Source organism: Triturus cristatus, chromosome 2_1, assembly GCF_964204655.1.
Source record: "Triturus cristatus chromosome 2_1, aTriCri1.1, whole genome shotgun sequence".
In the NCBI taxonomy this organism is placed as follows: domain Eukaryota; kingdom Metazoa; phylum Chordata; class Amphibia; order Caudata; family Salamandridae; genus Triturus; species Triturus cristatus.
In genome coordinates this window covers 31597736-31613221 of record NC_140581.1, presented here as the reverse complement: position 1 = coordinate 31613221, position 15486 = coordinate 31597736, and the positions used below count along the sequence as shown (strand labels likewise).

Below are 15486 nucleotides of genomic sequence, written 5' to 3'. Positions count from 1 at the left end.
CAGACATCATATGGGTTAGGTACGTGAACGCCGCGGGTGCAGCCTGGAAGGAGATTGCATCAGAGGAGAGACAGAGGGAGAAGGGGGCAGAGAGGCGTAGGCTAGCCGTGCACATCATATTTTTGGCAAGGCAGATCACATTCCTCTGTGGTCTTGTGAAGGGAGGGCAGCCTCTCTGTGTGAGAGACAGATTATAAGACCAGGGCAGAGAGAAAAGCTGATGGAACAGGTTTAGATTTAGATGCTAAAACTCTAAGTTTATGCTTTGACTAACTAACTAGTTTTGAAAAGATTTATTTGCCTTATGCATTTGTTTCTATTTATGGGAGATTTTTGCCAATTATTAATTATTGATTAGCCTTGCAAAACTCACTCTTGAAGTATATTTTCCTGAACTCTTTAAAGAATTCTGACTGACATTTGATGCCTCAGTCCCGTCCTTTATGGAATGCCTTGTATTCAGTCTGTAATATGTTCTGTATTAATTCTATTTTTTCTATTTTCAATTCTATAACCTGATTGATATTTGACTAATGAGTAAAGGGTCAGAGAACCTTAACTTTTAACTAGAAAATAAAACCCTTTAAAAATATTCGCACCTCTCTTTATTGGCTTAAATATTAATTGCATTTTGATTTTTCATGTTTATGTAAAGTCTCCTTAAGGAGATACACGGTGGCAAAGGTCCATCTCCTTTAAAGCGGTAAACTAGAGGTAAATGAGGTTTTGCATTGAGAAATTACCGTGAAATTACCGCTGGATCAGTACCACATCTGTTTTTCATCGAATCAGTGTCGGGTGCAGATCCTCTGGCCTGAAACCTTTTTCACCCGATCTCATTACTATTCGCTGGAGTGAAAATGCCTGAGGACCATATCGCCAAGCAAATCCGCAGCCAACTTCAAAATACCAGCTACCTAGAGAACTCACAAGCCGGTTTCCAAAGAGCACACAGCATGGATCCAGCCCTCTTCTCCATTATGGATGACTTGGATACGGAGCAGGATCAATGCAGCTTCAATGCTCCAATCCCGCTGCATCTGTTAGAAGCTTGTGATATGGTCAGCTGCATACTACTCAAGAGCAGCTGGCAGGGATAGCACCCCTTTAAAGTGGTGCCATTCATTCCTTGGTGGACACGCGCAAGCAGTCAGGCTATAAGATCATGATTTGAAGAACCGTCTACCCATGTTGGAGTTCCTCAAGTGCCATCCTTAGTGTCTCATCTTTTTACTATTTCTGTGAGCCCACCAGTGAAAGCCCAAATAGAGGGGTGTGTGCTCAGATACAAGTACACCTGGATGGAAATCCCACCACACACCTAGCTCTTAAGTAAATTATGCAATAAGTTCCCCTGGTAAGTATGGAATTGGATGGACAGAAACTGCCTCAAACTGAATGATGATAAAACTAAGAAAAGACTCATTGTAAATGGTAAACACCATTCCTGGCTTGACACCTATTGTCTGTCCCTGACGGGCGCCTTACTTCCCCAAACCAACAAAATCAATAAAAAGCCTTTTAGGTCACTTAGAAAATGACCTCTCAATGTCCAATCAAAGTCCCTCAGTTGCCTCTGCTCCTCTCCCAACAGAATGCTTTGAAAGGGAGTTTGTGTAGTGAAAGCGACAGAAGGGATCACAGGCCACTGAAATCTTTACTGTTTCTGTGTTAGATCACATGTAGTCATGCTTTATCTGTGGGTTACAAGGTTACATGGACATGATTATCACCATGCATGACCATCAACCCATGAGCTCTGCTTCCTGGTGGAGGAGCAAGAAACAGCTATGTACTAGTGAGTTCAAACTGTGACCATTTTCTGTTCCATGGTGATTTTGACTTGCTTCTATTTATAATGTATGAATGTAAGTGAACCTGGTTTTACCATTGCTCAGACTCAGTAATATGAAGTGAAAGCTGAATATTGTTATGAAACACGTGCATGGTTAGTGCATGTCTGATGCAATAACACATCTCACACTGTGGTCTGATGTCTGGGGAGGCCTTGAGACTGATACTAATGTGAGCAACATCTCACACCGTGGTGTGTTGTTTGGGGAGGGGATGAGACTGATACTAATGTGAGTAACAGCTCACACCGTGTTCTGATGTCTAGGGAGGCGGTGAGACGGATACTAATGTGAGTAACATCTCACGCTGTGGTCTGATGTCTGGTGAGGCGGTGAGACGGATACTAATATTAGTAAAGTCTCACACCGTGGTCCGACATCTAGGGAGGCGTAGAAATAGATACTAATGTGAGTAACATCTCACACCGTGGTCTGATGTCTGGGGAGGTGGTGAGATGGATACTAACGTGAGTAGCATCACACACCGTGGTCTGATGTCTGGGAAGGGGATGAAACGGATACTAATGTGAGTAACATCTCACGCTGTGGTCCGATGTCTGGTGAGGCGGTTAGATGGATACTAATGTGAGTAACTACTCACACCGTGGTCTGATGTTTGGGAACGCTGTGAGACCGATACTAATGTGAGTATCATATTACACACTGGTCTGATGTCTGGGGAGGTAGTGAGACGGATACTAACGAGAGTAACATCTCACTCTGTGGTCTGATGTCTGGTGAGGCGGTGAGAGGGATAGTAATGTGAGTAACATCTCACACAGTGGTCTGATGTCTGGTGAGGCGGTGAGACCGATACTAATGTGAGTAGCATATTACACCGTGGTCTGATGTCTGGGGAGGTAGTGAGAAGGATACTAACGAGAGTAACATCTCAGACTGTGGTTTGATGTCTGGGAAGGCGGTGAGACGGATACTAACGAGAGTAACATCTCAGACTGTGGTTTGATGTCTGGGAAGGCGGTGAGACGGATACTAACGAGAGTAACATCTCAGACAGTGGTTTGATGTCTGGGAAGGCGGTGAGACGGATACTAACGAGAGTAACATCTCAGACTGTGGTTTGATGTCTGGGGAGGCAATGAGACGGATACTTCACATGTGTCTTAACGGTTTCAGTCACTCGTGAGTACGTTTGTGTTTCCAGTGGACACTATGGTAGCTACACATCTCCGAGGGCTGAAGGAATCCAACGGGCACCTGTGTCTCACTTCAATGGGGTATCATCTTGATGTTGTCAAGTATCACAAGTTCAATATATGGTCCCAGACTAACTAAATGCTGGTACAATGAGGGACTTGGGTTAAGAGTGACTGGAACAGACTCTACAGGCTGAGGAAGGAGTTTGTTCAAAGGATGAGTCAAGAAAAGCCACAGACAAGGGAAGTCGCAGTGCTCGTGACATCGGGATGTACTATCAGAAACCAGTAAATGATGCAATTGAAGTAATTTTGGATTGGTAAAGAGGAGCCAAATGAAAGATGCAACTGCCTTTTAGAGGAAATAGAGTTGCCTGACATAAGTTGTTGGTGAAAGATTAATCTGACCCGTGAGAGTGACTCAGGTGGGATGAGAACCAGACAAATATGAGGATGGAAGCCCTGGCGGTGATGCTGCAGGGGTGGGTCACAGACTGTAATCCATAGCCTGATACTGACAAAGTGTCCTATGTAGGCAGCTGACCTTTACCCCCTTTTGCGTTACCCAGGTAAGTGTATGATTTCTGTGTTTTTTATAAAAGGACCTAACACACAGGGGTTCTAAACAACCTTCAATCCAGTTTGACAGGGGTGAGAGTTAAGTTGGAAAGTATAACATTTATGGAGACCCTGCGGCATTCTATGTTAACAGACAATGGTGTTCAGTTCATTTCACAAGAAGGACGGACTCTTGATCGAGAGACGACGGCACCGGAGAAGGATCACCCTGAGACACCTTCAAGCCAGGAGCTCCGAGAAACATTCAATCAGGCAATTACAGAAGGTTTGCAGCTGGACTCAGCTGCTGGGGTTGGTTGGAGACATTATATAAAATCCTTATTGAATGCAGGCATTCTTTCCAGAGCACGACAGGATTAGTCCTCTGGTGGTTTTTTGAGAGAGGGAAGGTGTACCTGATCCTTGACCTGCTTGGGTGCAAAGGTCTGCTGAGAGTGACAGTGGGTTGTAGAACTTTCACAGCACTCAGAAGGTCCACTGAGGGCGTTTATACAATCCGTTGGCAGAAGACGCGCCGTGAATGAGAGGAACCTCTCCATTGGTGGATGGGTTGAAATAAATCTTGCTTAGGGATCAGACAAGGCCCTGTCAAGTCCTTGGACCCCAGGAGGGAGGCAATGTTTGTAGACTACAGTAACTGATGATGAAAAGCCATTGAGATGAGTGGCCATATGCAAGATGGGAAGAGCAGGAGCTGTCAAGTCTAAAGAGGTAAGAGAAAGAGAGATCATGTTCTGCTCAGCATCACGGAGAGTCTGCCAAGGAGGTGGAGTCCTGGAGCCCTCAGACGACTGCACCGGCAGCCGGCAGCAGGGAGGAGGGTGGCGTGGCTGCCATACGGGATATTTTACCTTCACAAGAATCCTTGGCTGCCCCTGTCCCTGCCCTAACTTAACATCACCTGTAGCTGGCACCAGGCTGGCTTGCCCGCCGTGCCGCGAAGGACTTCAGGCACCTCTGCCAGTGATGCCCGTATCACGAAGAGGCCACAGCGCTCACCTCCCAATTCTAGCCGTACGCTTACACTACTGGGAAGCGTTTTGTCTCAGCACTCACCCAATGCCAGAGGTGATCCATGGGGTACGGGTGCAGGTACAAGGTGCAGTGTAACCAGCCTGCGGTCCTAGTTACTTTTACACAAAGTTACGAATGCACTGATGTTAAATATGACTGGTAAATTGCCCTAATAGTAAATCCCAGACTTTCTGCTCACAGTCTTGGATCCATATTATTATTTTTATTATTAAATTAAATGTATAAGGCGCACAGCTACCCGGAGGTTTCCCGGCGCACCGGACAGATTGCAGAGAGAACGGATGAGCTGTTTACTGGCTGAAAAGCCAGGTCTTCAGGACTTTGCGAAAGCTTTTATGGCAGATTTCGTGGCGGAGTGGGGCAGGTAGTGAGTTCCACAGCACTGGGGCCAGGTACGAGAAGGAGCGTCCACCCATGCGGGAAAGCTTGAATCTGGGAATCTGTTCATGTTTACAGTGGTTTCCAGGCTGGGCCTCTTTCTGAATGTTTATTGCTGCAGCCCGGAGTGGTGTTTGGTTTATGGTGGTGATTGACGTCACAACTCGTTTCCCCGGAAGCTGTGGGGGAGGGTTCACCTTCAGGTGGCGGATAACCAGGAAAACAATATGGAAATATACCAAGATGGCGTGGACTCCTTACCCTCCAGTCCGTCTGTGAACTTTGACCCTGTGGTCCTGGACTTCTGCAGCAGGGAGGCTGCCCTCTGGTAGGTCTCTGTGCTGCATGACAGGAACAAGCCCAGGTGCCTGAAGAGCAGCCCTCGGCTTCCGCTGGCCTGGGGGGGGCGAGGGAGAAGAAATAGAGGCATGGGGGAAAGAGGGGAGTCGTGGGGATGAGAGAAGCAGAAGAGTTACAAACTTACACACACAAAAAATATACAATCAACAGCAAAGTTGGGACATTTCTGAAACATATTTTTTAAGTTTACCCATTCTTCCTTCAATTTTGAATGTTAATATTCTTTTCTTGCATGTCATACCTTCCCCACACACATGTTGTAAATATTAAATCGATTCATAAACTTTACCACTGGATTTGAAAATACATTATTAGACGGCCATCGATATATGTAAGTATACAAGGAGACCAAGCTTGGAATATTTATTCAGAAAACATAAGAAAATCAGCTACAAGGCGGCTACTGCAAATGCACGTGAATGGAAGCCATTAGGAATGTTTTTAATCCATTCCACTTGGCTGGATGATATATGTGGCGCTTTCAATGCTTGTGACACAAATCAGCAAGCATTAGCAAAGCCAAAAAGCATGAGCAACGGTAGCACCAGGTAGCGAGTGGCAGCAAGAGATGGTGGAAAGCCCACACCCTGCCCTGAGAGGGGAGATGGGGGTGGAGACCGCTCAGCCAGCCAATGCCAGCTCTTAAAATAGATGCAGACGCCAATGGCTTAAGGTGGTCGGTGCCCAGCCCTCTCACTGTCTGGTATGTGTGTATTTGTAAGTGTGCTCTACTGTCCTGCTCACATTAGACCTCTGACCGACGGCTGTCTCCAGAGGCGAGATCTAAACATCATTATTTGTATCCCACTCACACGTCAGGATCACTACCACCTGCCACCCACACGGGATCATACTTATCAAGGTTGGCGCACGGGTGATGCACAACACAAGTGAGATTTATCAAGTCACGCAAGGCCACCTTCATAAATCCAGAGTAACGCAAGGAGCGTAAATCGCTGCATCGTTACTCTTCCCCAGGGATAAAAAAATGCCAATGATTGTTTTTGTGCAGGAAGGTGCCCCTTCCTGTACACAAACAATCCTGCTTAGAACACAGGCACCCTTGCACCATGGCGCAAGGGTGCCTGCGTTGAGCATAGACAGTCAAAAGTGCTCCAGGTCTAGCAAAGGACAGGGATTCACCTTCTAATGTTAAATACAGCGCATTCTTGCCCTTTCACGCAGCGCAGGAGGGTGGCTTGCTGCGCTGCGCTACATGACAGATTAATAAATCTGCCCACTATCGCTAGCCCTGCATCAGCAACCGCGTGCCCGGGTAGATCGCAGCAAATGAAGCATGTCAGAGGAAACACTAGACTGCTGGATTTGGTTCCTCCTTGGACTAGTTTGTGACACGCGGGGCCACATTTTGTGCTCTGCACGGTTTCTATGATAATATACAACAACTAACCACTGTCAGGTGTTCTTGAGCCCAAATGTTGGGTCAAGATCTATGTAACCAGAGCCCAGGTCTCTAAAGCTTGTTTCCCTGCTTAATCAAACCACGTGGCATTGGGAAGACCTCCTTGTGTCTTATCTGACATCATTGCGACTGCAAACTACCGCCCCCAATCAGTATTAAGCACCTACTGGCTCTTTTATTGAAGCAAATGACACAAAATTACTCTTTCAACAGTAATAATAATCACACATAGCACTTTATGCCACACTCATCCCGTTTCTAAGCACAGGAAAAGCTCAAGAATAGGTGAGGTATATGACACTGAAAAGGTGAGCTCATCCAAGGCGGTGCTGTCCTGAAGCTGTGCTGGACCTGGCTGGTGTTAACATTATCTTCGAACCCCTTCCTTGTTCCTTTTATTACATATGCGGCATGCTTGAGCTATCGATCCGAATGACTATAGTAAAAGATGTATTTTGCTATCAGTAATAACTTAATCTTCTTAGATATCAAAGCATTCAAAGCCAACGCATCCGCCTGTTGGCTGCCATCACTGGCCTAGCAATGATTGACACAGTAGGCCTGTCTGTCCATGGGGCTGCTCTACAGATCTCCTGCAGAGATGACCCCTGAACCTTTGCCATGACGTAGAGGGACTCTCAGCTGATCTTCCTTGAATTCCCAAAGGACACTCAACCCCCTGCACCTGGAAGCGTGCATAGGTAAGGTTCCTAGCCTCCTGCTCAGAGTCTGAGGAGCTGCTCTCCCTCCTTGGCTTGCTGGACCAGAACCAAACTTACAAATAATGCATCAGTCTGTCCGGAGGGCGCAACGTTCTCAATGTAAATAGCGACTGCGCTTTTCACATCTGATATATATACGTCTGTCTCATCCTTACAGGAAGGATCTGGACACAATGCCAGACAAAGAGCGTCCAGATCCCAGTGAAGCGTTGAAGAAAGCTTGGGATTCAAAGCAGGATTGAATGAAGACTAGGCCCTCTGAAGAAATTCTGAAATAAGGGAGATTGTAGCAGAAAGATTCAAAATTCACCGCCCTCTTTGCCGTAGTAGTTTCTACCAGAAAAAAACCTTCCTAGTGAAGCTTTGACATTGGATTCTTGGGGCTCCAATGGACTGACTGTAAATGCTTCTAGGGCGGGGCTTATTAGACTATCAGAGGAAACCAAGATGGATGTACCAATGCCTGAGCTTCCAGGACCAGTGAACCCATCTCCACCTTCACCCTCATCAGAAATCCTCTCAGGTCATTGGTAATTATTGGACCGGACATCCTTGATGCGTTCTTCCCCCAAACGTTTTGCCGTCACCCCTCTTGGTTTGCTAAATTTGTTTCTGTTGGCTTTAGTAAAAAAAAAAATCCTGAGTTTTATACCTGAAAGTATCAATCAATCAATCAATCAATCAATCAATCAATCAATCAATCAATCAATCAATCAATCAATCAATCAATCACTGCATTTGTAAAGTGCACTTCATACCCTAGAGGGTCTCAAGGCGCTGGGGACGGGGGGTGCTACTGGTCGAAGAGCCAGGCCTTGAGGAGTCTTCTGAAGGCCAGCAGGTCCTGGGTCTGTCGTAGGATGGTGGGGAGAGTGTTCCAGGTCTTGGCGGCAAGGTAGGAGAAGGATCTGCCGGCGGCGGTGGTTTTTCGGATGTGGGGGTCTGTGGCGAGGGCGAGGTTGGCTGAGCGGAGGCTTCGGCTGGGGTGTGGAAGCTGAGTCGGTTGTTGAGGTAGGTGGGTCCGGTGTTGTGCAGTGCTTTGTGTGCATGGATCAGGAGCTTGAAGGTGATCCTTTTGTTGGCGGGGAGCCAGTGCAGGCCTCTCAGGTGGAGTGTGATGTGGCTGCGGCGGGGGACGTCAAGGATGAGTCGGGCCGAGTCGTTCTGGATGCGTTGGAGTCGTCTCAGGAGCTTGTTTGTAGTTCCTGAGTAGAGGGCGTTCCCGTAGTCGAGTCTGTTGGTGATGAGGGCCTGGGTAACGGTTTTTCTCGTGTCGAGGGGGATCCATTTGAAGATCCTGCGGAGCATACGGAGGGTGTTGAAGCAGGACGCGGAGACGGCGTTGACTTGCCTGGTCATGGAGAGAGTGGAGTCGAGGATGACCCCCTGGTTGCCTGCGTGGTCCGTGGGTTCCGGGGCTGTGCCAAGTGACGTGGGCCACCAAGAGTCGTCCCAGGCTGATCGGGTGGGTCCGAGAATGAGGACCTCCGTCTTGTCTGAGTTCAGCTTCAGTCTGCTGTCCTTCATCCAGTCGGCTACGGCCTTCATTCCTCTGTGGAGGTATCAGGTATCAGGGCACTTTACATGAGCACTAGTTGCGTTACACAAGGACACATGAACATTTATATTAGTCACGGTGAGATTAAGTGATTTGCCCAGAATCACAGGATGTTGAGCATCGTTGCTGAGACTCAAAACCGGTTCCCCAGATTTGACGTTAACCGCCCTAGCCTTTAGGCCACATCCTTTCTTCTACTTGTGCACTTGATCACTGCCAACCAGGGCTACAGTGCTTGTGCTCTCTCCGTCAAACATGGTAAAATGGCCTACACCTAATTGGCACCTTTAGTTTACTTGTACGTACCTTGTATATGGTAAAACATGTATCCAGGGCCTCTACATTAAATGCTACTAGTAGGCCTACAAAGCAAACACAAGGAGATGATGGACGGAATGGTGAAACCTTTCAAACACTCACCCCCAGTCACAGATCTGGGTTGAATACATCATCATTCTTTAGCCCACTTCGCTACCCCAGTTCAGACACAGCTAACAGAACTAACTTAAGACAAAATCCTAAACTTACTACCATTTTGGTATTCACAGAAGGCACTTACTTATTTTGGTATTTACAGAAGGCACTTACTCATTTCGGTATTCACAGAAGTTAGGAGTCCTAACTTTAGGACTCCTAAATGCCTTCTGTGAATACCGAAAGTCTTAAAGTTAGGATTTTTCTCAGTTTAGGAGTAGTAAAGTTAGGACTCCTAACTTTAGGACTCCTAGATGCCTTCTGTGAATACCGAAAGCCTTAAAATTAGGATTTTCCTCAGTTTCGGAGTAGTAAAGTTAGGACTCCTAACTTTAGGACTCTTAAACTGAGAAAAATCCTAACTTTAAGACTTTCGGTATTCACAGAAGGCATTTAGGAGTCCTAAAGTTAGGACTCCTAACTTCTGTGAATATCGAAATGAGTAAGTGCCTTCTGTGAATACCAAAATGAGTAAGTGCCTTCTGTGAATACCAAAATGAGTAAGTGCCTTCTGTGAATACCAGAATGGTAGTAAGTTTAGGATTTTGTCTTAAGTTAGTTCTGTGAATCAGGCCATGCTGTTTACACTGGATTGTAATTTAAAATCATCTTTAATGGCAAACATAGATTCTAAGATAGAATTCTGAAAATGCCACTTTCAGAAAGTTACTAAAGTATACAAGAAAGTGATGGATGTAATGCTTGTTTTAATCTCAGCCACTGGTCATCGCTCAGGCTCCATCAGAGGCCATTGTTATTTCACACCCCATGCCACCTCAGTTTTGACCCAGCCATTTGCAAATCAGTCCAGCCCAAACTGCCAGGCCAGGTCCTCCCTGAATTGGAACACAAGCAACCAAGATCCAGATTTACCCTAGTTAGTGCTCAATAGCTAGTTATAGCTTGGTTCCAGGGACATAGTGTGCACGGAACTCAAGCTGGGCATACCCGTCCAATTTAGGGCAACATACCAAAAGTATACAAAAAGTGATGATTGGATGGAATGCCTAAATTGATCTCCGCCACTGGTAATCCTTCGGGGCTACTTCCAGGCCCATCATTATTTTGCATATCATGTCACCTTGAGTCTCAAATGACTATATCTCATGTCCTAAGGCAACTACAACTTGCGCTCTTGACATGCACTGAAAATTACCCCACATATTACATCCCTCATGACATCTTCTATGACATCTTTGATAATATCACTGCAACATTTGCAATGAATTTATTGATGAAAAATCTGAGAATGGCGGGCGCGAAGATTACATTTTTTTTCTGGATGTTCTGGTCCGACCCGGAACATCTTATCTTATCTTATCTTATCTTATCTTAAGTGCAATTTGTAAAGCGCACTGACGCCGAAGCTTCCTGGCGCTAGTAAACAGAATGGGTAGGGAGGGAGCATAGAAGGCGGAGTTTTAGCTAATGGGGAGGAATAGGTGAGTTTTTAACAATTTTCTGAAGTTCAGAAGGGAAGAGGAGGATTTTATTGGAAGAGGAAGGAGATTCCAAAGTACAGGAGCTAGATAGGAGAAGCGGCGACCGCCGAATTTCTTGGTTTTGCTTTTAGGAGTGATTAACAAATCACGGTGGGCTGATCGGAGGTTACGTGTTGGCCAATGAGGATGGATGAGAGATTTCAGGAATGCAGGGCCAGAGCAGTGAAGGGCTTTGAAAGTGAGGCATGCCAGGAGCTCCAGGGCCCTATGGGTGCCTCAGAGGAGCCTGTGTTTTTTTTTCATTTACTGAGTGCACCCCGACCCATTATTCTTTTTGGGGGCCGCGGGGGAAACCCAGGTCCCCAGCAGCCCCTGGGGCTCCCTGCTTCCGCAAGAACCAGTACACATTTTTTTATATATTGGCATGCCCCAGTGCCCACTCGGGACATGCCACAGCTCAGCCCACATTGGGGGCTGTGAGGAATCCCCAGGGTCAACACAGCCCAGAAGACTCCCTGCTCTTACACGAGCCGGAATGCTTTTTATTAAGTGAGGTACTCCGATGCCCAACCGTGGCAACCCAGAGCTCCTCTGACATTGAGAACTGCATGGGGAAGGCCCCAGGCCCCTGAAAGCCCCATGGCTCTCCTGCTTGCACCCATCATGGGTGCAGCAGGAGCTGGCATTGCTCCCATTCCGCTGATCACTTTTTTTTGCTCCTATGGCAGGAGGGCAGAATCGTGTCTCTGGTCAGCAGCAACCATTTTGTGCTGTTCTGATCAAGAATGCTGGTACCAGGAACACTGAGAGCCCAACGGAGGGCTCTTCTAGTGCTTGGAATCATACGTGGGGGTATGATTCCAACATGTTTGATTCCAAACATGATAGGATTTTTTGCCGCTGTTCTTGAGATGGTCATTGCGTAATTAAGCGGCGCCCCTCTACATAGTATATGGATGCTTCACTAACAACCCAGGAGAATGGGCTCCGTAGGCTGCAGGGGTGTCCTGCTCATGCAGGGGCACCCTCTCACTTAGAACAAAGCACCCTGCCTTCAGAATTGATAAGGCCTGCTATAGGGGTGACTTATAGGCTTTAAGTGCAGTGACCCTAGATATAGGAAACCTAAATCTTTAGGAAGTGGTGCTAACAACAGCTTACACAGGCTGCAATGGCAGGCCTGTAGTTCCATTTTTCATGGCCTCCCATGGGGGGCATAAAACACGCTTCGGCCCATGGGAGGCCTCTGGGGTCCCTATGCCCTGGGTACATGTGTACCATATACTATGGACTTATAAGTGTACCCCAGTATCCAATCTGGGATGTATCAAAGTACTAAACAGAACAATTTAGGGAGAAAGCAGATAGGCCGGGGGTCCTGATTAGCAGGTTCCCAGTCAGACTAGTCAAATGCAGCTCATCACCAGGCAAACAGAGGGGGTAACCATAGAAGCATATCCTACTTTCCTACAAGCAACATCAAAACGAGAACTTTATCTAACAAGCATTGGAAATGCAGAAGGTTATGTTAATGATGTTATGTTATGTTAATGACATTTGTAGAGCGCGACAAATACCCGGGGGTGTCCTGGCGCTAACTAATTCCTCTGAGACTACTGGCCGCTGAAGGGTGGAAAGGACACTTACTCTTTGGAGAAGGTCTTTAGTTCTTTACGAAATGACAAAAGATCCGTCATGGTCCTGAGATAGAGAGGCAATTCGTTCCATGCTTTTGTTGCGCCATAGATAAAGCTTTTGCCCCCCCCCCCCCCCATCGGGCTTTCTTTATAAGTGGCACCCGAGCCAACATGGCTTCTTTGGACCGCAGGGATCTTCCTGGGACATACCATCGTAGTCTAAGCTTTAGAAAATCTGGGGCCATGCCGTGTAAAGCCTTAAATGCTAGACAAAGAGCCTTGAATCTTATTCGGCTTTTAACTGGAAGCCAATGTAGAGCTTTCCTCTCCTTAGAGACTGAGGAAAATCTTGAGGAGCCTGTGAGCCGTCTAACGGCCGCATTCTGCAGTATCTGCAGTTTATTTAACGCTCTTTGTTGTGCATTCAGGTAAAGTCCATTGCCTTCACAAGAGCCCTGACCACCATTTGCCTGCTTTCCCTGGGCAGCGAGGGCAGCACTTTCCTCAACATTTTGATGATATAGATAGTTTTGGATACTACCGCATTCACTTGAGGCCCTAAAGTCAGTCTATCGTCAAGTATTATGCCCAGGTTTTTTACCTTTCTGGTTGGGACGGGGAGAGTGCCCATTGAGATGTGCCACCAGGAGGGAGTCCAAAAATTTGTACTATTGCCAAACAATATCACCTCCGTTTTGTCCGAATTCAGCTTAAGGCAATTCTTGGCCATCCAACTGCCCACTGCTAGCATTCAATCCCGAAAACGTCCTTCCGTACCAGCCTTTCCCTCTGGTGTCAGAGATACCACAATTTGTGTATCATCCGCATATGACGTGAGGCCAAAACCCTGAGGGACCCCACAGGGTAATGTAAAGGGTTTAGACTGGAAGTCCCCCAGGGCCACAATTTGTTTTCTATCCGCCAGGAAGGATCTTATAAGATCCCACGCTTTCCTGCGAATACCACACGCATTTAAGCGGCTTAGTAGTATCGTGTGGTGAACTGTATCGAAAGCCGCGGACAAGTCCAACAAGATCAATGCCACCCTCCCTCCCTGATCCACCGCTGCCCTGATCTCTTCCGTGGCTTTGATCAGTGCAGACTCCGTGCTGTGTCCCGGCCTAAAGCCATATTGAGTGGGGTCAAGCACTTGAGTCTCATCCAGAAAGGGACTAAGTTGTCTATTCATAATTTTCTCCACCAGTTTCGCCGGTAAGGGGAGTCTGGAAATTGGACGAAAGCTATTTGGGTCATTAGCGGAAAGGTTTGGGTTTTTTAAGAGGGGCAAAATGGAGGACAATTTTCACTGTCTGGGGAAATGTCCAGATTCAAACATTGAATTAAATATTGCCGTTAAAAGATCCGCTATCGGACCCGGGGCCAGTTTAGCCACCTTGGCGGGGCAGGGATCAAAAGGAGATCCCGAATTAACTTCCAAGAGAAGCTTTTGGATATCACAAGGAAATACTGGCAAACATTTATCAAACCTCGGGCAATGAGCCCCATTTGACGTGGGAGTCTCCCTTATCGCGTCTATGTTGCCAGTGCTTATACTGCTAAATACCGTGAAGATAGCTTCCACCTTGGACAGGAAGAATTTAGCCAGTTCCTCGCAGAGCACTTGGCTGGGCTGGACTACCACTGGATTGGGCGCGGCCAGCGTGGCGACCGTCTTAAACAGTTCTTGACTGAATTTTTAGATTCTGTGATCTGTGCTGGAAAATATTTCTGTTTAGCTGCCACAATTGCCTGTTTATAGGACAGCAAGCTGGCCTTGTAAGCTTTTTTTCTCAGTTTCCTTGTTATTGCTCCTCCAATTTCTTTCAAACTGCTTACAGATAAGCTTTTGGTTCCTGAGCTCTTCCGAATACCAGGGGGTGGAGGGGTGTGTTCTCGTTGGACGCAAGACTCACGCAAGAGAACCAAGGTCTCGCATTTGTTGGAGTTGGAGCTTTTGGCATTGTAAATGGCAATGTTTTGTTACTATATGCGCACATAGAACTTGTTTGAAACTTCATTTGACGCTGTTAATTTAAAATATATACTTCAAGATCCATGAACGGGTCCAGTTTTCTTTACCTTTAATGATTTGCTATGTTGATGATTGATTATGCAATAATGCTAACATGATTGATTGTTCCACTCTGAACCTCTGCTCTTTATATGCCAACGGTGTTGAGAGCGTGGTCTGTGCCCAACTGTGGCCTAAACCTGGCACCTGCATGCACAGGCCTGGGAGGCAGCTTGTGTCCTGGTGTGCTGGTGCAGAGGGGCGCTGGGGGGGGATCTACGCATAGCAGTGGCTGCAAAGCCTCTCGAGGCAGACACGAACTGCGCATGTACCGGCATCCAGCTATCTACGTCCTCTTCTCCCGCAATACCCGCAGAGCCGCTGTGTGCGTGCGCATCCTTCCATATCCAGACATGCTGGATGCATGGATGGATGGATGCAGGTGGGTCTATCCAAATGACACACATCTGGCCACCGCAGTCGGTGGGGTGGAGTGCGTCACTCCTAGCCCCACCTTACTGTAGAATGACTTGCTTGTACCACAAGTAATTGTTTTCGCTGGGAGAGGAAACCTTTGCTTCAAGTTGGGAAAGGTGATGTGGGACGTGGGAGTGTTTATCAAGACAGGTCACTCTTTCACATGGGGGACGGTTTTGTTTTGTTGATGGCGCAGAATGCAATTCTTTTAAAGTATCACTGCAACTGTTTTAATGTAGTAAGTGAGTGGGAAACCAAGAGAGAGTTGACTGACAGGCAGCCCATGACATGCGGTCGACAGAACATTGATATAAATAAATAATAAAATACATTGACAGAACATAAGACTAGGCCGGCTGGGATGAGAGACAGATGTGGGA

The 15486-nt window shown here is 46.9% G+C and overlaps 1 protein-coding gene across 7 annotated transcripts in view; it reads right to left on the bottom strand.

Moving 5' to 3' along the window:
- Positions 1 to 15486, bottom strand: part of LOC146863653 (putative E3 ubiquitin-protein ligase HERC1) — a 1482062-nt gene that overhangs the window by 1141714 nt on the left and 324862 nt on the right. For all 7 annotated transcript variants that reach the window (XM_085627737.1, XM_085627739.1, XM_085627735.1 and 4 more), the window contains exon 16: positions 5264 to 5399. In XM_085627737.1, the coding sequence (XP_085483863.1) occupies positions 5264 to 5399 (136 nt within the window). The remainder of the gene's footprint in view (positions 1 to 5263; positions 5400 to 15486) is intronic.